This window comes from Mixophyes fleayi, chromosome 12 (assembly GCF_038048845.1).
Source record: "Mixophyes fleayi isolate aMixFle1 chromosome 12, aMixFle1.hap1, whole genome shotgun sequence".
Lineage (NCBI taxonomy): Eukaryota > Metazoa > Chordata > Amphibia > Anura > Limnodynastidae > Mixophyes > Mixophyes fleayi.
Window position 1 is genome coordinate 3,162,536 of NC_134413.1, and position 24,719 is coordinate 3,187,254.

The following is a 24,719-nucleotide window of genomic DNA, read 5'->3' on the forward strand; positions in this document are numbered from 1 at the left end:
ATAAAGTTGGCTCCATGGCACGGTGTGATAAAGGAGAAACTGTGATGAAGGGGCAGTGTGATACAGATGGTACTGTTACATTTGTTTTAATTTGTTTCAGTGAGTTTTATTTCAATAACCAATTCATTTGTTATACAGCTAGCATGTGATAGCTGCATTTAAAGTACTTTGATCTATGGAGGCTCATTACATAAAGATCCTTACAAAGCCAGACCGTGGAGAATGGGGAGGGAGGTGGTTTCAGTGCGGTCTAGAACTTGTAAAGAGCTAGCTACGCCCCCCACAGTAGGTTGACCACGCCCACTCGACAATTGACACTCCCACTTAGATGGGGGGCGCCGCTTCCCTATCTCGCCCAGGGCACTAAAATGGCTAGTTACGGCACTGTCCTCATCATCACCATCATTATCCTCATCATCATCACCAACGTCATTATCACCATCATTATCCTCATCATCATCATCACCAACGTCATCACCATCATTATCCTCATCATCACCAACATCATCATCATCATCAACATCATAACCATCAGCATCATCATCACCATCATTATCTTCATCATCATCATCACCAACGTCATCATCACTATCATCATCTTCATCATCACCAACGTCATCAACATCATCATCTTCATCATCACCATCATTATCTTCATCATCATCATCAACGTCATCAACATCATCACCATCATTATCTTCATCACCATCGTTATCTTCATCATCATCACCAACGTCATCATCATTATCACCAACGTCATCATCATTATCACCAACGTCATCATCATCATCATCTTCATCATCACCATCATTATCTTCATCATGATCATCATCATCAACGTCATCAACATCATCACCATCATTATCTTCATCATCATCACCAACGTCATCATCTTCTTCACCAACGTCGTCATCATCACCAACGTCATCATCATCATCTTCATCATCATTATCTTCATCATGATCATCATCATCAACGTCATCACCATCATCATCTTCATCATCACCATCATTATCTCCATCATCATCACCAACGTCATCATCTTCTTCAATGTCATCATCATCATCATCATCACCATAACCATTGTCATTATCACCATCATCATCATAATCAATATATTTTATTTGTAACATTATGAGGAATAAATGTTGTAAAAGGACAAGCACATTAAAGCTGGTTATAAGGACTGTTATACCATGGGACAAATAACAGTTTATTTTATTGAAAGCTCCTCTGTTATTTTATTATATTTTAGTATGTTGCTATTTGTGGAGCCGTTAGTCACAGACTAAACCCCATTTACGGACAACAGTACTAGCAATGCCCCCCACAGGTTATAAAAAACGCAGACCTAACAAAATACTAGGGAGGAGGAAGATTATAAGTCAATACATAGAGCAGAATTTACGTGGGGGTTTTTATTTCCGTGAAATTAAGTACAAAGTTACTGGGGTCGTGAGTTCGATTCCCAAACTGGGCGTAATCTGTGTGATGTTTGTAAGTTCCCTCTGTGTTTGTGTGGGTTTCCACCCACACTCCAAAAACATACTATCTAATTGACAAATTAACCCTCTTTGTGTTCATTATTGGACTTAGACTGTAAGCTCCAATGGGGCAGAGACTGATATAAGTGACGAATATTCTCTGTACAGCGCTGCGCTATTTGATAACTGCTTTGTGTGGATATAATTTTGCCGTCTCTATTTCTAGTTTAGGACCTACATTTAAATGCATAACATTGTAAAAAAATCACTATAATGTCCTTTTAATAATTAAAATACTTTGTATATAACAGAGCGTACTTGCTGCAGAACTAGGAAACCTTTCTCTGCATTAAATTTAATTTCCTGTCTGCTCACCGACTGCATTATATACTCGCCTGTGATCTAGACTTATGGTTCTTGTGGTAACATGGAAATTTAACTCATTTTCAACACCTCGCCCTCTGCTGTATGTGTGCTCCCCATGTCCTGGCTCCTCTAGCTGGTGAAGTGAGTGATCTTCTCTCTTGTTTGACTTTCCTTCATGACAGGGGTCTGCGAGTTCACTTCTCAAGAATAAATACCTTGTAGGTTTCTTTCAGGGTGAGTTCATACCGCAGAGACATTTTCCAGAGGTAATCCGAGCCGGGATAATTGGGTAATTAAGAAAGGACGAGGAAAACAGCGAAGACCTTGGGACTGGCTGCCCTTGAGATCTGACGATGGATGAACCAATGGAGGGATCAGTATACAGCGCTTGTACTTTTATAATAATATGCTGCCAGATTCCTGCTGTAATACGATAAAGAATTTGGGCCTAATAACTTCACGGTAATAACGTTTTAAATTTGTGTTGAGACAGTCATGATTTAAAGTATCCAAAAGGGGCATGGCCTAATTTAAGGGGGCTACCATGTGAAGTAGGGTCATATCTGGATGAATCGGCACATGACCCGGCCAACCCAACCAATGCCAATCTTCTCCTGATTTTTTTATTTTCCGGAATGTTGGGAAGTAAGAATGTATCACATCAGACAATTCCTGACACATCACACTCACCAGTATTTTAGATGAATATGGATTTTCGCTGTTCTTACTGAAAACACCAACCACTAACTATTACCCCAAGAATAAGTTGTAATGTACCTAATTGCTCTGTAGTTCGCAGCTCTGCTTCCAATCTAGACTCCGGTCTTAGCATATCGCTGTCTTCTCGTTGCTGATTCAATGTTACGATGAGATTGCGTCTGACATGATTACACGACATATCACAAGCATAGCCTTACTGTAAGAGAACGCTGGGAGCCAGCTTTGTGCTATTTATGGGTGACCCCACTGTACCCCAGAGCACATAGGAATATTATATTATGCCCTTGTCAAACTGTATATATGCATCCTGACCTAGCAAATATGGAAGCCCGCGGGCCCACAGCGTAAGCCCCGTTCTTTATCCTTGTATCATTAAGCGCTTATTTTTTGTGCAAGTGAGGACATGAGATAGTGGGTCTGGGTTGTGATGGGAGGAGCTAAGCGGATCGGGGAGTTACTATCCGAACAAGCGCTAACTGCAGTAATGTACCTGCTCCTAAATGCAAATGAATGTTTGTTTGTTTTTAACCAGACATGAAACTCTTATGAACGTTAGGAAGTGTGCATTTAGGGCGTTGTTACTAATTTGGCAATACCACAAAACAGACTGGTACAAACATTTGAAATGTGAAATTATTTACTTTAGGATGAATTTAAAACACAACAGATGTCATTTATATAGAATCAAAGCAAAAAAAAAAGCAAAATTGCACCCTGCATGTTGCACTGCAAATGGGGGGGGGGAGGGATTAAAATGTGTGGGCTGATTTAGGGGGGGCGTGTCCTCGCTCACCTCTAAATTGCAGTGTAAAAATATAGCTGCCCATGCAGCGGGCTTCATGCAAAAACAGCATTTTATTGCATGCAAAAAAATAAATGTATTTACCCGCCTTGTATTGCAACATAGTTTGTCCAGGAGCAAATTATTAAAGTAATTACATTGTTTTCCAATAAGCATTGTCTAAGCGATTTCTTGTGTTTCCAAAGCACAAACAATTTATTTAGCAGATGCAAAAGTTTTAGCAGTTCAATGCATAATTATAATACAGTACAGCCGATACCAAATACATACATACCGCCACGCCCATTGTGCTCGCTGCGCTCCGCTGGTACCAGCTACAGTACTTCACTCCAGAAGACTGTGGTCAGAGATGACTGCAGCTGGTCCCAGGTAGCTTGTACACTCAGTGTTGCAGAGAAATCAATGCAGATGACGTGGCTTACTTCTATAGGTCCAGGCTTCAGGAGGGTCCAGTGTAAACAGGTCAAAGGCCAGTTCAAACAACCCCCTCCGAGGGTGAGGGTCAACATTCCAGATGATTCTCCCACCCAGAAACCAGTTTAGGCTAGTCTATTTACAATACACAGTCAGTAACAGTTTAAACATTTATTCTCTAACATCACTAACTAGAGTATGCAATGTGCGACCCCTTCGGGCGAATAAACCGGACAGCTGCTGATGAATAGGGGGTTAAAATGATACTAAACATGACATGTTTCCTGTAACGGGAACCTTAAGTATCACTAAAGTGTATAAATAACTATAAACCAAATATCATCTGCTCATAAACGACTGTAGAATGGAACCATTATAAATATGAAATATATAAATAAATGAATGTGGGAGTGCGAGTGTATGCGTGAGTATTTTACCGTGCTATCGCGCCGTGCACGTGTTACGTGGCGTACTGATCGCAATCGCACGGTTAAACAATATTAACCAATATACTTTCGTTCATCCAATTATACGACTTCAACAAAATATGTTCCTTTTTTATGCTTAACGGTAAATGAGGTCCACAGAACTAGAAAATTTAGAGATAAAATAGTTTGTGCTGTTGGTTGTCCAAGTGAACGCACTTATAAATAAATTAGCGCCAGTTTGCAAAAATGCTCAAAAGGCCATTACAAATCATGTTTTATTGGTAATTATTTATAAAGCGACCTGGTTCTAACTCACATTAGACATTCACCCCGGCTGCCTTCTGTGCTCAGTCACAATTTCTCCATTTATTTGTCAAATGTATATCTCTTTCTTCCAAATAAATGCAGATGACTAATCTCTTTTAAATTTTAGATTTGTTTATTATCCAGAAATAAGCTATTTCTCAAAAACCGGTTGTGAATATTTCACTATGCATAAAAAACTGTCTTCTGACAGCTGATCTGTTATCTGCTTGATGTGAGGTTGCAAGAACTAGATTTGGCTCCTCTCCATACAGCTCAAGTTCTCGCAGGAGAATATAGGGCAGATATCACAACGCATGAGCCTTGTGATTTCATCTTTAAGATGAGAGATCTGCATTGTAGCAAATACACCGAGTGGCTGCACTGATAATGAGTTCAGTTGCGTCCAGTGAGAATAGGATTATTGGGGGGTCCCCTTCAGTTGTGTTTAGAGAGAGGATTCATTGACTGTAAATTGTAAGCTCAGGAGGATGATTGATGGGCTGTTGTGAGCTGTCATGGAGAAGAAGAATGATGGCCTGTGGTTTAACTTCGTCACTTAATAATAACCTAGAAAAACAATCCTAAAGAGGAAATTGACATTTCTGCTCTCACTTAAACACAAGGCACACGAGAACCTGGTAAGTTCTAACTCTGAGCTAACAGTATTTCGTGTTCCAAATTATATGCAATGTTTCATTTTCTGCCGGTGACTTGAGGCTGTCGTAACTGCACAGTGCAGCTTGTGATTGTGAAATTTAGCCTCTTCTCTTAATAAAAAGTTTGCAAGACGTCATTTTAACACAACTAAACTGGTTCACTGAGAAATGAGAAGTCGGCTGCTGTTTCTGGGTGAGTGGATTAGGTTCCCTTTCAACTTTCTCAAACTATTTTATAACATTGTTATATTGCCAAATAACAGCCAGTTTTTTTGTGTTTTATGGTTGTTATCTCATGTTTTCTTTTGAGACTTTTAAAATATTGCAATTACTTTGGTTTTCATTCATTATTTGCATATTTAAAAGCTAATTATATAGCTGCAAACAAAAACCACTGCCTGACACTAACATCTTATACTATGGCTATGTAAACCTAGCCAAGTGTAGTTTCACCTGCTACTTTGCTCATTAGCTCTGCTTTTTATTGCTTTGCTTTACATGTTAGATTAAAATTAATAGGAACAGCAAAGAAAATGAAATAAACAAAAAATGTAAATTTCAATATTTAATTTAAATTTGAGGATGACGGTACAGAAAATAAGACTGGGAGGGGATAGTAAGCAGCAAGATATTGTACAGATACATGTGAGACCTACATTCAGGTAGTAGGTAGACGGGGAATACATACTTATAATATAGAATTAGAGTGCAGCGTTGTATAGGTTAATCCACATCTGACTGCAAATACCAGAAGAAACTAGTAACTATACCCAGGGGAATCTCTCGCAGCAGTGATGTGAATTGAGGAACCTCTTAGTAAGACTATTAAGTGCAATATTACAAAATTGGTCAAGTATGGAAGTGGGTGAAGGGGGGGAAGTTTTCACATGTCCTGCACAATTTGTAGAAAGAGGATGGGTATCTGGAATACACGTCTGCATTTCTGCTAATTTTAACAGTTATTCTAGATACAGGAAGGAAACCTTGTGACCTCCATTATCCAATGTTAATATAGCGCGACCGGGCGCCGTGTCCGCCATTATATCCCTGATGTTTCGTAACTCGGATTCAAGATTTGGGTTATCTCATTATGTGATCTTCTGGGATCTCTATCTAGCTTTTTTCTGATTGACTGATTGCTTATTGACCCCTCCAAGCTGATAATACTTCATTAGTGCAGCATTCATTATATTATTATATTAACACTGTCTACGCTATCATTATATTATAATAGTGTGTAAGGATACACACTCGTCACTCCTGATGTTCAAAGGAAAGCGGGGGGGTTATCCTCCAACAGTTGGGGTGGAGAGTTCTCAAGTGCAGTGGCTTTGGGTTTTTGTAGGAGGGGGGGTGGTCTTTTTTGTGCTGTGCAGGTTGTGGAGAGGATAGTCGGGCGTCCTCTTGCACCCACAGGGAGCTGGGCTGTTTGGGTGCAAACATTGAGCCGATGGTCCAGTCTTTCTAGTTTTGTGTTATTCATCCGGCTCTCTGATTCTTCGTAGGGGCCGTGAATGACTCAAAAATACACAAATATCTACTGTAACATAGACACATGTGTTGTGGACACAATTCCATTCTGGTGAAGAAGCATTGTAGAAACTGAACATGTTTGTACATAGAGACCCATTGTTACTAGATGCGCGCTGCATAACACATTGGTTTTGCGCTCTTAAATGGTCGATTTAGCACACTTCAAAATACTCCCGTACTTTCCTATCTCAGAAGCCGCCAATACAAACTAAAAGGTTTGTCGGGAGGTGGAAGGCCCCAAAGAAGTGCACTGCGGGTATCTGATTTGAAAAATATATAATACATTATGGGGGGAATTCAATTCCCCCCAGAATAGCGCCGCAATAAATGTACTACCGTTATTACGGTAAATTTTACCCGGATCTCTGCTCGCGGATCAGAGCAAAAAGCCGGCATTGAAGTTATCATAATAACGGTAATTAAGTGCACTATTGCCGTAATAACGGTAATAGTGCACAATCCGCGTTACTGTAAGAAGTAACGCGGATTGCGCTCTTTTATCAATTGAATCTGCCCCTATATATATATATATAATAAAGATTATATAATATTATAATTTAATATTGTCCCATTTTCCCCTTCCCTTCGTCTTCCATTTTATTTCAATATATAAAACTTACAGTTCAAGAGAAACAACAACGGATACGTGTTTTGTTTTTTTTTTAATTTACAATTTTATTTTTGTACTCGGTTTACTGGTCATGTTGTAGTTTTGTTGAAATAAAAGTCATTGTTTGTTTTTTCTTTAAGTAGCAAGTTAAGTACGTTTTAAGCATGAATCTATTTAGATGTTTTCCTACAAATCATTATCTTATTTTCAAAGCCTCTATTGACAGCAGTCAAGTATAGCTGCCAGCCACACACACTCAGACTCTCAGCAGATCATGTGTTGGCAGAGGGGGAGAATTTGCAGTGCAGATAGAGCTCAAATGGGCGTCCTAAAGCCTCTTTGCTCACTCCATCATGTGCTACGTGACTGTGGTTGCCGCAGTAGTCACCTGACACTGTGGAAACGGTACAGAATAATAAATTAGTAATAGCAGCCTAAAGAAATAAATCAAGGTAAATGCCAAGCTTCTTATAGGATGCAACAGTGATTTATGAAAATTGCTGTTCATCAACGGCCCACGTCCATAGATGGAGTTGTGGAAATTGCAGTGTCAGATATACAAAGCTGTTATTAAACAAGGGGGTGGGGGGGGGTAACTTATGTAAATAATTTTGGACTGTTTTTCATTTGTCGTTATTTTATTTGACTTTACAGAGTATGTTATGTTTATCAGTGTTAAGAATTTCTGAATAAATCAAGGGAGTGGATTCTGTACTTAGTGCCAAAAGGAAGTCACACCAAGTCAAAGTAAAAATGTAACAATATTTTATTCAGCAACATGTTACCAACCACCTTGCTACAAATCATAATTATAAGATAATAACTGCATCGGACACATACAAAGAAAGAAAGACTTTGTCCAGAGAACCGGGGTTCTTGATAATGTCCCTAAAGGTAATATTCTGGATTCCTCTGTCCTACTGACTGGTAAACAAAAATCCATTAATCCTCTGCACCCCCCAAGACATTATTACTATTATAGCTACAACAAGTTTCAGTCTCTATTCTGTATTAGTTAGTTCCCCCTATTACAATATATGTTAAACTGACCAGCTTACGCCAAAGTCTTCCCCCTCTGTCCAGCCCTACTGATCATGCTGAAACTCTGATTAAATGAATGTTTATAATTAGCGCACGACTGAATGGGAAGACTTTGGTGTGAGCTGGTCAGCTTAACATATATGGCAGTATGCACAACTAAGATTCCCTGTTTTTTCATACAGAGTACAGATTGACTGTGACTGAATGAAATGATAGATTTGTGGTGATATTTTCTGGCTGTGAGTTCCCCTTGCTGTCACTTCCTCTGTGTCGCAAGCATTTGCCCAAGTTTAAAAAAACCGAAACAGAGAAGTTTTGTGACAGACAAGTTTCATAATGACAGGGAGACGGTAGGATACAGTAGGTGCTTTCATTATCTTTCCAATAAAGTATATATGAGACATCTAGAGAGATAATTTTGCATAGGTAATATCTATCACTAATAGACATTTTAAATGGAGACTTTATTTTTCAGTGTGAAATGTTGTCTGTATAACAGACGACTGTAATAATTTATGATCCCTAGAATACACCATGTCACGGGTCAAAAAAGTTAATTAAGTGCGACATATAATTTGTTTTATTCCACTGTACTAAGGACGAAGGTTATTTGTATTATGATCACATTTCGGAACTTTCCAATTATGTTGCAATGCTTGTAGTTTTCAGGTAAATCCTTTTCATGTCTTTAAAGTCAAATTTGAATATCAATTACTGGATGTTAGTTGAATCTAGAAAGATAATTATTGCACACTTTTTATTTATTTTGTTGCATTTTGTTACACTGTACAGAGAATTGTATGACTTTTGTGTATTTGCCCAGCTTTATAATTTTATACGCTACATTACTTCTCTCAATCTACAGAGAGTGTCAAGTGTAATTAGTGGCGCTATATAAATAGCTGATGTGTAATAGTGTGTATTTAACTATACATTACCTTAATTTGCTGTAATCAATGTTAAAATAAAAATAACAAATGTAATGAAATCAAAGACAAAATATAAGATTAATCTCTCCAGTTATAGCATTTGCAAAATTGGAACAATTTTGATATTTCCTCTAGAAAAAAAATATATTTGTCATGTTGCAGTTAACAGCTCCCCCCCCCTGCAGTCAACTTTCCTAGCTTTGATTTGCTGACTACACATACTGCGATACCGCAGTAGGTGTGGTCCAAAAATTATCATTATTTGTCATTTTAGTACATGTAATGGGAAAATGACTACAGATGACTGCTATTGGCATTGATCTGTGGTCACCTGAAAACCAGACTAAGAGGCAACAACTATGATCCAATTGGCATCCTGTGTGTGTGGCCCGTGTGTGTCTATCTTACGGCACAAAAGCTACAAATATAACAAGATTATTGCAGCTCTACTATGTGGGGACCAGTAACAAATGTCGGCTTTTTGTCTATATAACAGCTATACTGTCCAAAACGCTTTGTTTAAACATAAATAAGAATTAAACATAGTTTACATAATAATGGCCTTGAACAGAGCTGCAGGGCAATTTTACTTTGCTTTTTGAAAATGTCACATTTTGGATTTTGTTGTCCTTTCTAAAGAAATCTCTTAATGACAGTTATGAGTAATCAGCAGAAGTCTGCGGGTGTAATTATCATTTCCACTGCAGCTGCAGAGCTCAACGCAGTACTCAGTGATGTCTACATGAATGACTGTAATCACAGAGAGTATTCTATTCTGTTATTATTTATATAGCCAGAAAGCTTGTAAAACAAACTGTTAGAGCAACATTAGAGAGTCTTTCTCTATGCGAGTTGTTTTTGTTAATCTCTTAATAAATAGATGCAAAATAATTGGGTCTTATTTAATTGCGTCTGAATAACTGTATTTATTTGAATCTAGAAACCTTGGACAGAATCCCCGGAAAGAACAACGTCTACACAAATCAGAAGATAAACAAAGACAAAGAGCCAATAAGAGCGGAAAAATGTCATCGATAAACCGGATCACTCCCTAGTGGATTGACATGGCGGGTCACGGCACAACATACTAGACCTATCTCATCGTTATTATAATGTCAATTAATGGAACTAATGCTAGTGATGATTGCTTGCCATTGCATGATATAGATCAATATATATTTCCTATCATTTATATAATTGTTTTTGTGGTCGGAGTCCCAGCCAACCTTATATCCCTGTATGTTTCCTACCTACAGGTGGTAAAGAAGAATGAGTTAGGTATCTACCTGTTTAACTTGTCTATCTCTGACCTCCTCTATATCCTTGTATTGCCTCTTTGGATCGATTTTAGTCTGCAACATGATAACTGGCGTTTTCCCAGTTGGCTTTGCTCCCTAAGTGCCTTTCTTATGCACACAAATCTATACAGCAGTGCCGGGTTCCTGACCTGCATATCCCTGGACAGGTACCTCGCTGTGGTCTATCCTCTAAGATTCCATCACCTCCGAACAAGGAGAATGGCGACGTTCATCAGTCTGGTGCTGTGGATCATACAAATCGCATCAAACATCGTCATCTTGATAGAGAAAGAGATATTCAACAATACGAATGATTTGTTATGTTATGACAATTACCCCATGGAAGAATGGAAATCTAATTTCAACATTTTTAATGTCGTCATCGGGCATTTCATGCCGTTGGTCATCATGGTGTTTTGCTACTACAGGATCTACTTAGCGGTGAAGAGTAATCAGGCCACGGTAGACCGAGACAAGCAGAAGATTAAACACTTACTCTTTGTCATCGTAGTGACTTTTATACTGAGCTTCACTCCCTATCACATTGTACTGTTGATTCGGAGTATAATGGAGCCAAAAAACTGCGGCTTTGCGCATAAGATATTTACCCCATACAAACTGACCTTTGCTTTATCAAGTATTAACTGTCTGGCCGACCCCTTGCTCTACTGCTTCGTGAGTGAGACCGGTAGGGCCGATGCAAAAGCTGTAATCCACTGCTGCTACCCTCAATCTGAATCGTCTGGCCACACAGAACTACAGATGTCAGCAATCTCTGAGCCGTGTAAAAAAGAAGAGTATTTATAGATTAGGAACCCTTCTAAAAATTAGGTCATCGCTTGACAAATATACTGAATTAGTGGCATTCGTCACATGTCAATATTGCCATTTTTATTGAATTTGATGCAATTCTTTGGACGGTGTTGTTACGGCAATGTTGCGAAAACAAGTTGTATGTTAACCTTACATGTTTCAAAGATCATAAAATACAAGTCAGATTTAATAAAAGAGCTACTTATAACATTCCTAGACATGTATATATATATATATATATATATATGCGAACTGAAGACATTTGACATATGTGATCATGAGAAGAGATATTTTCCTTTTGCACAAATGTTTTCCCTGCAGAATAAATACTGTGAACTGTTGAACATCTCAAATTCTGTCAAGAAATGAAAACTTTTACAAATTGTAAATGTTACTTTGTAGAAGACAGCGTGGGTTAGATTCACTTGTGCACCATGGGCCACTGGACATCACCGCGACGTCCAGCTGGGCCCACGTCCACTTAACACGACTCTGAAATATTCGCTTAGAATTTACTTGTACCTCAGGGAGGTGTGAGCACAAATAAATGTAGATTTCATGCCTTCCATCGCTGCCAGTGTCTTTGCAAACCTTTACGGAGGTGCGTTGCGGCACATCACGCACACATTAATCCCCCCCCCTTGTGTTTTAACATTAGACTATTTTCACTTCCACGTTTTTTTTCACGGTGGAGAAATTCACACTAGTCTGAGATTCTGCTGCAGTTGTTGTATTGCAGAGGCCAAAATGACACAGTAGGTGGTAACTGGGTAATTGGGCTGAGAACTGTAATTGGTTAAATCAAAACATACAAATACAAGGTTAAACAAAGTGTGAAAATGTGAAAAGTTGCAGGGAATCTGGGTGAGAATGTGGAATGTGACACTGAAGTGAAGGAGTTAAACAGGACCAGCTCCAACTGAAGCACATTTTATGTCATGGTCCTGCACATTATGGGGCTGATGCCAGGTTGCAAAATGTGCTTAAATTACTGTTAAAAAACTGCATATATGCGTATTTCTGCAGGGCTGCATGAGCCGCATTTGCATGAACACGTTTACACTCCCCTCTGATTTTCTGCCTCTCAACTCGTACGGAGAGGCGAGTGCCAGATACGCACAAGTCTGCATTGGTGTAACGTCTGTACTTTTTGTGGGCATCTGCAGTGCAAATTTGCGCAATTTACACTATGCAAACTGGACCTATGTATGTCTAAACATAACCCACTAGTCATTATATGCAGCGAGCTGAGTAATAAGGATACTTATAATATCAATCACCTGCGTTTCATGGGATGGAAAGTGTTATATATATTCTTGTGAATGTTACATTGTCATCATCTGGTTTTTTAAGGTTAGTGGCATTGAAAACATGATGGAGAATGTTTCTCTTATACGAAAAACAGGTCCTTCAGTTTTACAAATAAAAGCTTTATACATTTCGAGGGGATGTCACTGGATGTCCACGTTTTATATGCAACTGTTGCTTTGACCCCTAAACCTGTTATTAGCCACTTTCAGAGAACTTTGATCAGACATATGTGCAAAGATGCTCACAGTAAGGCACAGATATACTTATGTGTTTCAGACACCTATGAGTCACAGAGTACAATGTGTGTGTTAAACGGACAAATGCATTGACTATTATGCATCAAGAGTAATGGGATGTTAGTGCACAATTATAATTTTTAAGGAGTTAGTATCTGGTGGTAACTCGATTACATTCCCCCTGTTGTTTTTATATATTGTACTAATAAATATATTTTCTTATCTTTCACAGTAGTTCTGTTTGATCACTGTCAATTTTGCTCTGATTAATTTTACACCATAATCGTTGTTGACTATATGATATTTGAGACACTACTATTTATTTTAACGGATCACAATATCTGCTCATAAATCAATTTTCTTTTTTATAACCTTCTCTAAAGCTGGCAGAAGATTCACCCGCCTTTCTCAGTCTGCTGATGTATCTAAAACACATGACCGATATGGTGTTGCTCCTATCTGATAATAAATTAAAATATTGTTGTTGCAATGCTGAATTGCAGATGTTAGGATATACAGTAATTTGAACAGATCTTCCATTTATATAATGCCCACTAGATGGCACTGTTGTCCTTAACTTTTGTGGATGTGTTTACAATGTAGCAGAAAGTTTAGCAAAGTCTTCAAGAGAAACTAACCATCATTTTTCTCAGTGTTGTGTACAGGACATTAAATGGGAAAATATTGTATATATTATGATCTAAGTTTGGTAAAAGACATTTCTGTGGGAGACTATGGCAACGAGCAGGCATGAGTGGCATTCCTGCCCAAATTAATGATTCCAGCAGGGCTGTCCCCAATATGTGAACCCCCCAAAAGGTGACAGGCTTGATTGTCCAGTGTGGGCTTGATTGTCCAGACCTGGTCGTATTTAGAGTAACATTTAGCATACGGGGGGGGGGGGGGTAAGAACGATGAGAATGTTTGCAGATATGGTCACAGAATGTATATAAAACATTTTCTATAAATATATTTTTTTAAACTTTATTAGAGTATGTTAGGGGTGTAACTATCAGTTACTGGGCCCAATAGATATATTTTTGGGGGCGATGGCTGATAATCTTCTCACTGCTCCGGAGACACGCCCCCTATGCTCTTCTGATAATGGTTGTTAGTATAAGATAAGAAGAACATAATTACAGTCCCTGCCTCAGGCAGCGAGATGACTGGACACATCCGCTCTTCAGGAATAACCAAATAAAAAAATGAGAGCATTAGAAAATGTTTTTTTAAAAAACAAAACAAAACTAATGCATAACTGTCACTATTTTCAGCCACAATCACAGATTTTAAGGATGTGTCCCTTGTTACAAAATGCCCCTAATTATAAATATCGATCAACTGCACAATATATAACATTTTATTTTGTATATTTAATGCAATTTTCTCTATCTGCTCCTAACCACTGGGCTTTATACATTAATTGATGGAAGGGGAGAATTAGAAATAAAAGGAAATGACATTATTACAAGTGCAGTACACATTATATGAAGGGGATTGTAGCATCTCAAACATGTTTACAGATATAAGTCTTTGTATTTCCCCCGATCATATCATGAACAGATTCCGTCTTATTGGATAGGAGCTAAGAACGTTTTTCTGAATTATAATTGTTTTATATAAACTCATGAAAATTAATGTTAAGTAAAAATATGAAAATAAATAATTTAAAATGTAGTTTAACCTTATCATGATGGAATATTGAGTGAATAATGTCTACGTATGAAATAATACATGCAAAATATGGCAGGAAAAATTCCTGTAGACACCTCTAGGGGTCAGGATTGTGCCAAACATAAATTGCAACATTCTCTGATACTTCAATCTGCTTCATTTCTGTAATATATTGTTATCTAACATAAATAATAGCCGAGTTGTATCCATCTGTCTTGTTCTATATGAAATGACAGGTTGACTGAGAGGTGATTTATGACCCTGGGTGAGATGTGGAGTTGTTACTGATCACTGATAAATTTTCTGTGCCCACGGTCTCACGGGCGCAGGGTGTTACGTTGTATGAACGGCGCAGGGTGTAACATTGTATGAACTGATGTGACAAGGAATGTTATGTGGCACATCGCCCTGTTGGTTACACTGGCATATTATCGTGGCTGTAGGGGAGGACGAGAGGCTTTGGACATATTAAACAGTCCAAACTATAGACTCCTGTCTTACAGAAAATGCAAATATTTCATGTATAGTCCTGTGCAATAAGATCCAGCTACAATGTTTCATCTTTGAGTAGAGAAAGATAAAGTTAATGGATTAAGGAGAGGACAAGTGGGTCTATGTAGGATGCAGCTATAAGGCAGCACTGGACTGGGTCTAATCACCAGCCCTGGCATACTAACAGCCTAATTGTGAGTATGTGCCTCCCAAACACTCAAAACTTTCTTGTTTACTCAGCTTAATGCTGGGCACCGGGTCTGGGAGGCTGCCGAACTGATGTTAGCAGATCTGCGGGCGCCAAGGTCAGTCCACTAATGCTGTCAAGCAAAACAGCTGCTATGGAAAGTGCCAGAGCTGCCCGTTTGCCAGTCCGGCCTGTTATAGGCAGGTAACTAGGAAGAAGAGGGAGTGATATCCATTACTAGGAACCTCTGATTATCAGGCATTGCAGGGCATTGATTTAGAGCATCCCGAATCAGCGCTTAGAATTTCTGTGCTCCATAGCTGGGTATTGTGATTTTCTCTGCTTAGTGATGATGTATTGCTATTGCACCATCACTCACCTTCCACTAGGGGCGCACTGGAGCGGGAGATTTCTGCTGTCACCTCTGTAATTCTTTCCTCCTGCACAAATGTCACCGTTTTCATAGTGTCGCTCTTGATAATTTAGGCTGAAATATATCATGGCTATTATACACAACGTGAGCCAACACATTATAACACCATGATTATTATACACAACATGAGCCAACACATTATACTGTGCAGAATTCACAGTAAACATAACCTGTGAGACAGTGTTTGCAATAGTTACACTGTATATGTTGTACTGTATAATTCTCACATACAGTAGAATATGTACTTCCCTAGTTTTCACACACCTCCCAAATCGCGGCTTTCTATCGCCATTACATAAATGTTATTGGCATTTATTCTACTGCGGAAAAAAGATTGCCGTTGAATTTTGACAAGGAAAATTTAAAGATGTTTGTATTTAATTGAACTCAATTTAATTCAGTTTGTATTTAATTACTTTTTTATGGAAAATGTGACTTTAGTATTTATTGATAACACTGTCATTAACGCTTTTCTCTCTAGTGCATATCATACTTGCCAACTTTATGATTTTGGCCTCCAGGAGTTTCCAGTGGAGAGGAGGGGGGGGGGGGGGTGTGGAGGGGGCGAGGCTAGGCAAATCTTGTAATGTTTTGCCCCTGCCCCCATTGAAGTAATGATGCTTACGCTGCAGTTTAAAGTAGGGGTTGGGGCCAAAATGACGCCCCTTCTGGAGAATCGCGTCATAGTGGCTCTAATCCAGCCCACTTCACTAGTAGAGTGGACAGAGTAGGCAGATGCGGGAGTATGTGCTACACTCCCAGGAGTCCGGGAGACCTACCAAGAATTCGGGAGGCTCCCGGACATTCCGAGAAAGTTGGTAAGTTTGGTGTATATAACATTTCATCACATGATTATATTGTGTACAAATAGGGTAATTGGATGTTAGCATTTACTACTAACACTGTCTACGCTATCTCTATGCTATTGTGTGGCGTTAATTTACACACTCAATACACCTGACGCAAATGCTACTGTTTGTGAGCTGGTGGCATACTGAGATGTACCCGACCTAGGCACATTATGGATGCATTATCTCTGAATGAATCCCATAGTATTTAGCGGTGCTATTAGATTCCTATAATGGCCGATGGGGGTTGTAGTTTATTTCCACAGTTACTGCAGACTGAGAAGTGATGTCACTATAAGCTGCCCAAAAACTGCTTCTGAACCCCCCTCCTCTAAAAAAAGAAATCACTGCAATTTGAAAAGATACAAAGCCAAACGCATTTCACTGATCACAATATTAATGTAAAAACCACACAGATTTCTAGAGCTTTATTGCAGATATTATTTAAAGATAAAACTAACTTTTATTCGCCTGCTGCGACCTGGGAATCCAGCACCTGACAATTACATTAACGTGTTCACATGTTACCCTCTGACCGACATGAATGAGACTCTGTAATAACCAGCATTTTAGTAACATAATGTAAACATTATAATAAATGAAGTCACTGGTCCTAAAGTTAGGAAGCAAGGTGCTTTAAATATGTAAAATGTGTCATCTTTTCCTGCAGTGCCGCAGATGGTTGTGTAGAGTGTTTACATGGGGGGATATCTTTGTGCACCTTGGTATGCACCAGGCAGACAAACGGGTGAACTTCTTCAAACAAATTTTGCTGAGCATCCAACTTTTGGCAACTTTGTGCACAATACTTATGAACTGTCTGATAGTTACAGAGTGATATAACTGATAAATGTTCAGAGCATTTAAAAGACTTCACTTTTGCTTACTCCATTGTCCTATAGGAAGAGAGCGTTATTCTCCAAGAGGTCAGTATTTTCTTCTGTAACTCTATGTTGCAGTATGTTCCCCCGTTCATTGCTCACATGCCGTGAACTCCATTCAGCTGGAGTTTGAAAGGGAATGTAACAAGCTAAGCTATTTGCCTTAAATGTTATAATGACCCCAAAATGTTCCAATGACGTCACCTTGTTCAGTCTCACCAGGGCTCCTACTGTATGTCAGACAAATATCCGTACTGAGGACTATTTATCGGTAGCAAATTCTTTGAAGTCTGATGTTGAACGAACAAAGCTGAGCAGAGAATCGACTTAAGAATCGCAGCAGAACATTTGTCATTATGTTGATGTTTACAGCTGTGATTCTGCAGATATTTATTGTGCCACAGAACAGGTATTCTGGGTTTGGGGGCATGTAAAAGAAAAAGCCTTGCGGATATATTAAGGAAAGTAGCTGCTGTCTCTTTGGATTACTTAATTGACATTTCCATCTGGAACACCGCAAGATTGAAAATTCCCAATTGAATTTTAAAGGGGGAAAAACCACAGATGTTTTGTATTTAATTTCATTTTTATTTTTTTGTTAATATTTAATTACATTTTATATGACACTTTCACATTTATTAATAACTATCCAAACCTTATTCTCTCCTGTGTATAGGACACTTCATTACATTATTATACTTTGTACTTTTTTTTCTTTTTTTAACCGTGGCTTTTCGCTACGGTGCACACCTCTAAGTGAGCCTCATAGGGCCTGATTCATTAAGGAAAGGAAAGCAAAAAAAAAAGGAGTAACATTGCACCTGGGCAAAACAATGTTGCATTGGAGGGGAGGTAAGTTTAAAATGTGGGAACAGATTTATAGTTGGGGTAAGGCATGTCCAAGATCAGTTTTAAATATCAGTGTAAACATAAAGGTATCAAGTATGTGTGTCCTACATAAAAAAACAGACAGTATTTTCCTTATGTGCAAAACAATAAACTAATTTGCACCCCCTTGCATTGTAACATGGTTTTGCCAAGGTTCAAAGTTACTCATTTCTTTGCTTTACTTTCCTTGGTGAATCAGGCCCATAGAGTTTAGTTCTGCTAGTTGGCTGCATGTAATGGCTGATGGGAATTGTAGTTTGTTTCCACAATCGCTGAAAATCCGGAATTGATATCCGCCATGCTGCCCTTCCACCACTAAAACTGCATCCTGAAAAGATACAAATTCAGATTATTGCTCCTGGGATCCACAGAAGATCCCACAAAAACTATTTATGGGGGTCACAATAATAAAACAAAAACACAGACACATTTCTTAGGTAATTATTAGCTTTATTACAGATATTATTAAAAGAAGAAATGATCTTCTTGTCATCTGTTTGATACACTCTGGGAATCCGGGACCTGGAGATAACTCTGAAGTATTTGCATATTACCCTATGACCGACATGAATGAGGCTCTAACAACCAGTATTTTAGGAAAAAATGTATCTGTTATAATTGAATAAGGGGTGTTCCTATAGTAACAGTAACAAACACTTTGAATTCTTGTTTATATTTTAAGGGGGAGATTCAGTTGCTGCCGGTGTACCGCACGGATATCACCGTGATGCCCGGATGCGCGCATTGGCAGCCATTGCGGTAGGAATCACCACTCATATATTTGCGCACCTCTATGGAGTGCGAGGAAAATTGAATGCAGAGTCCTGCCGTAGGATCAGCACAATGTGTCTATATGGATGTTCCAGAGACAACACAAGCTGAAATGAATCTCCCCCTGAGAGCTTCATTACCCAGACAGTGTTCCTTAGTATGCACCAGGCAGACAAATGGGCGAACTTCTGCAAACAAAACTTTGTATACAATACTTATGAATTCTCCGTTAGTTACAGAGTAATATAGATGATAAATGTCCAGAGCATTTAAAAAAACGTAACTTCCCCTTACACCATTGACCTACAGGAAGCCAAATTTCTCCTGCAAACTTCTCTCTCCAGAGTTCAATATAGTTCAAACCTGTATTCTGTAACTGTACGTTGCAGTATGTTCCCCCGAAGCACAAATAAAATAAGTGGAGATTGCTCACATACCATGAACCCCATTCATCCGGAACATATGAGGGGATTGAAAGGAAATATAACAAGCTAAGCTATTTGCCTTAAATGTTATAATGATCCCAAATGGCTTCAATGAAGTCACCATATTGAGTCACCCCGGGTCTTTTTCTGTAGGTCGGACAAATATCCATACAGAGGTCTGTTGATCGGTGGCAAATTCTTTGAAATCTAACGTTGAATGTTGAAAAGCAAAACTGAGCGGACAATTGACTTGAAAAGCAGCAGAATGTTTTCCATTATGCTGATGTTTATGGCTGTGATTCTGCGGATATTTATTCTGCCACAGAGCAGGAATGCAGCATAATTTTGCTGCATTGTTCAATAGGCTTTTATAGGGTTGTGCCTGAAAGCGAAGGATTTATTTTTATTCACATCTGAATTTTAGATCAATAGAATTAAATGATTGAGTCTCTCTAGCAGTTGCGGTAAAGAACAGTTTCTCCTTTCTAAGTCCAGAACTAATGGATAGAAGATCACGTCCTGACATCCCCCCCTGTGTCTTCCAGCCAAAGTAACTCCCCAGGTTCTAAGTATTTAAAAGAAGAAGTGGAGAAATTTGGGGAGTTATGTCATTTTTTGGGGGGTGTGGCATTAAAAAGAGGACAGTGCGGAAAAATAAACTTTATTATATGGTGGAGAAGTTTACCCAATACTCCAGGTAATGCCATGTCCCTGAATGTGAACCAGAGGAAGGATAACTTCTGTACAGGAGGATGGGGGTGGGGTAAGAGGGTGTTTGGGAGGCGCATGTGATATGATGTGACTGAGAGATTCATCATGAAGAATTATTTAATTGGATATGAAAGGAGAATTTTAAAGGGATAAATAAAGTTCTGAAAGTGTTGTATAGTGGAGAGATCATCTATAATACCGATTCGCTGAGGACGGGGGAGGTGACTGAGGAGTGGCAGAAACTGGGGTGAAAGGATGGATGAGGGTCCTAGAATGGGGTGTGGTGGGAGAGTGTGTATTACATATTGTTATCATTGTGATAATGAAGGACAGAAGAGGTCAGCTGTTCTCTGGTTGGGGGATTATGTCATGAGAGATAGCTTTGTTTGGGATGGGGCATTTGGGGAAGTAAATGTGAGAGTGCTATGGCTGTTCATGGCATAAGACATATAAGGAATATATATGTATATGGGAAAAGGTGAGAGAAGTGAAAGGCTGTAAGAATGGTTTTGGGGAAGTTGGGACTGAATTATTAATGGTACAGGAGAGTTAGGAAAGGGTTGGATGAAACAGAGGACGTATGGAAAACACAAACGTGGAAACGCTTACGTTGTAGTTAGCTGGTGTTGGCGGAGTTGTTTTTGGTGGCGGTTGCTTTTTGTTATGTTTCTTGTGTGCAATTATTACTATTAATATTACTTTTAAAGCAAAACAATCATCATGATGGTGATAAATTATTATCCTGGAATCCTGCTTCTTTGTGCTTTTGACCTTGTTTTGTTTGTGACTATGTTCACCTCTCCAGTTCATGACCTCGGCTTGTTCCAGGCTACAGTTTTACTGTCTGCTCCAAGATATTCATATATTGGATTTGATACATGTTACCTGTTGCTTCCCAGAATCCTTGAGCCTCTCACATTCTACCTAATAATATCTCACTAATTTATAACCTGGCTTTACTGGAGGCCATTACACTTGAATTCCTTAACTGGCCAGGAACTCGTCTGACTAAATAGAATAAATTGACATTTCATCCCCTCCTGCTGAGATAACTGTAACCTAAGTTTACATTTTTTGATTTACACTATAAGTTGTGCAGGATCTGAAGTGCAATGTTTATACATAAACTCATTGTATCAGACATTCGTGTTACAATACAGCAGGGTCACCTACACATAGCAGATTTTTGGGATGTGGTCCGGTCATGATACTTTTCCTCTGCAAGTTTCCCAACATTTTATATAGAAATTATTAATCTCCACAAGACAAGTATTTCAGATAATTGTTTGAACTGCACTTCACAACAGAAAAGCTTCAAAATGAAAAATGTTGGCTGTGAAAACCAACAGAACATCCAAATGCTCAGTCGGGAGATCCATCTATCAGACATTGACTATCTGTCTGATTTATATTGACTTTTGTTCTTCCATCACGAAGAGAAAATGCCTAAAAAAATGTTCAATATGAGCAAGAGCTGATGGACGATTAGACATAGTACTGGCATGTAGGCGATACCCGTTACTCTCAGACATACCAGGGACCCAAATGTTAAGAAAAAGACACTAAATCCTTTTTATTGTAGACAAGATCTTTAGCAATAAACCTCTACAGGTCCTGGAGGCCATTTATGGAAGTACAGAGATGTGGATTTACAGCCCAAACTACATTTTGCAACATCACGTGCCTATTTTTGTGCAAATGTTCCATTTTAATGGGAAGCACATGGATTGGAGTAGCTGGGCGGACTGCACACCCCTAGCTGCATACAGGGTAGCTACTCTTACTCCTTATTTTGCGTCCACTTTGAAGGACAAAATTATTTAAATGATATTTAAAGAGGGGGACTCTTGTTTTGTGCTTCATGGGGGCTGCAAAATATTATTCTCCCACAAAAGAACTAGATAACCCCATAGCTTATTGTAGCTAGGATGAGGGGTCCTGAACTGGGTTTGGAGCATGGGGTTGGCTCACTGGTCAATAAAGGATGGGTTGTGAGCATGTTAATGGATGATGCATTAGTGTAACAGGCATCCTAGGAGTTAAACTTATGAGTCCACCAGTTCCTCTCCTGAGGCTGCAGCAAGGGAGGGCCAGTCCAGTCTCTTGGCTACCATCAGTTAGATTACTACTCCAAGCCCCTGAATTACTGCTGGAGACTGCAGCAGTGAAGGAGAGTGTGTAGCTCCTGAAGACCCTGGCCAATCTTGTACATGTCTACTGATGTGAGGTTGACGGGACGTCCATTGAAGAAGAACCCTCCACCTGCTTTCTGGAGCCCTGGATCACCTTATGAGGTCAATCCATGATGTGATGACCTCACCATCTTTCCAGCTACCTTTTGTGAGGCAGAGAACTGCCGCCTACTGGAAGCAAGATTGTAGTGCATAGTCGTGCTGGATTGTCAGAGGTCAAATGTAGAAATACAGTTCATGACCATTTGTGTTCTTCCTTATAGGCCACATGGAAGGTGGTTTGTACAACTCTATCATCCCAGTCTGAGAATGGCACAATTCTGTATCCACCAGAGTCTGTACAAGTATCCAATTAGCCCCCAGCATTCCAAAAGCAGGAGGAGCGAGATTCCAGAGAATTGCAGTCATCCATATTAAGGAAAATATCCAGATGGAGCATGTTTAAGGTCTAAGGCAAAGGAGGCATTGAGGCAGCGTTTCCTGGAGAGGTGACAGCCGTGGGAGGTCGCCCAGGGCCTTGGCCATGGAGTCTTACATTTTCTGTTTGACAAAATGTGGGAGAGCATTGAAGGAATTGTGCATTGACCATGTTCAGGTGGCCCAAGGACTTTACGTAACACTTTTCCAAGAGGAGAACTTCTGACGATCGCGATGGCAGAGAGCTGAGCCTTGGTGTTACGGACGTTGATGGTTCTAGACAGTTGGCTTAATCTCAAACAACCACTGGGTGTGAGAGGACAACAATACGCAAATACAGCAACCAGCACTAGTCTGTTACAGGCTGAGCTGGTGACAATATAGCGAGGAAACACACAACATGGAGCCCCTGGGTTATAATGTCACACAGCTCCAACTTGTGTTGCACAAGGCTGAATTGCTAGGTGATACAGGCCACAGAAACAAGACCCCCCCAGACTGCTCTATGCTTCATCACTGTGCTCCTCCCAACACTGTGTGCAGTGAGTGTTGGAGTAATAAACAGTTAATTATAATGAATCTGCATTTTTGTATGTGGTACTACTGGTCCCAGCAAGCTCCGGCAGCCATACACTGCTCGGTAAGCTGGTGCCAATAGAAAAGCCCCAATATCAGTACTGGTTACATCCAGGTAGTTTTCCCTGATTCCACTCTGTGTACTCTCTCAATATAGATTGTAATGGAAAAAGAATAGTAACTAAAAGACACTTATATTCCCTTAAAACATTTTTTCACTTCATGATCTGTTTCCCCCAATAGAAGTGATGTAGGGCATTGATACATGCACTAATTTAGGGCATACTACTCTCTGGGAGACTCCAGAATTAGAAAGAGACCTCATAGCAGGCAAATCTCACACATAACACTTACCTGCATCAAGGTAGGTGGGGACAGGACAAGCCCTGCCCATCACAGTGAACAGAAAGGTGGCAGGAGAATATTGGTATGGGTGGGGCTTGGTGTCATGGAAACCCCACCCACTTGATTATTCAAATGGCAACATCAAGCCCTGCCCACCTCATATTATATTCTCGAATGATGAGTGACCAAGCAGTCAGGGAGGTGGAGAATATTTTTTGAGGACCTAAGGTTAGCAGATTAGAAAGTAACTGATTTAAGTGTCTAAGAGGTGATGTAGATCTAATAGAATGAAACCTCCATTATTCCCTAATCCCAGAGGACAAAGGTGCGGCAGTAAGGAAAACCTCATACACCTTCTGGAATCAGACAATACTGCCTGGCCGGGACTCTCCTGACTCTGCTGGGAAAAGCTGTGTAATATCATATCCTCAGTCTACTGCTAATAAATAAATGCATTCAGGAGGTTTGTAAAGCAGCCCCCCCCCTATTCATTATCACACTCCACAGATATCAGATCTACATCTCTCCAACCCAGGGAGAACTCTGTGTGTGGGCAACACAGTGGCTCGGTGGTTAGCACTTCTGCCTCACAGCAACGAGGTCATGAATTTGATTTTCGACCATGGCCTTATCTGTGTGGAGTTTATATGTTCTCCCTGTGTTTGCGTGGGTTTCCTCCGGGTGCTCCGGTTTCCTCCCACACTCCAAAAACATACTGGTAGGTTAATTGGCTGCTATCAAATTGACGTGTGTGTGTGTGTGTTAGGGAATTTAGACTGTAAACTCCAATGGGGCAGGGACTGATGTGAGTGAGTTCTCTGTACAGCGCTGCGGAAATAGTGGCACTATATAAATAACTGGTGATGATGATGATGTGTGACTAGCGGCTAACCTCCTACTCTCCCGGTATCTCCCTGCGTAGTGTCACCGAG

The 24,719-nt window shown here is 39.6% G+C and overlaps 1 protein-coding gene across 4 annotated transcripts; it reads left to right on the forward strand.

Moving 5' to 3' along the window:
- Positions 1-4,792: 4,792 nt before the first annotated feature.
- GPR65 (G protein-coupled receptor 65) lies at positions 4,793-11,744 on the forward strand. Of its 4 annotated transcripts, none has more exons than XM_075192069.1 (3): positions 4,793-5,158; positions 10,230-11,536; positions 11,585-11,744. In XM_075192069.1, the coding sequence occupies exon 2, from the start codon at positions 10,402-10,404 to the stop codon at positions 11,392-11,394; it is 993 nt and encodes a 330-aa protein (XP_075048170.1). In that variant the 5' UTR covers positions 4,793-5,158; positions 10,230-10,401; the 3' UTR covers positions 11,395-11,536; positions 11,585-11,744. The 4 variants fall into 4 exon arrangements, with proteins under 4 accessions (XP_075048170.1, XP_075048171.1, XP_075048172.1 ...); XM_075192070.1 differs by lacking the exon at positions 4,793-5,158 and adding an exon at positions 5,194-5,369; XM_075192071.1 differs by lacking the exon at positions 4,793-5,158 and adding an exon at positions 8,690-8,720.
- Positions 11,745-24,719: the final 12,975 nt, after the last annotated feature.

What these genes read in the sequence shown, in the direction of transcription:
- GPR65 (XM_075192069.1), top strand. Translation starts at nt 10,402, where the DNA reads ATGTCAATTAATGGAACTAATGCTAGTGATGATTGCTTGCCATTGCAT.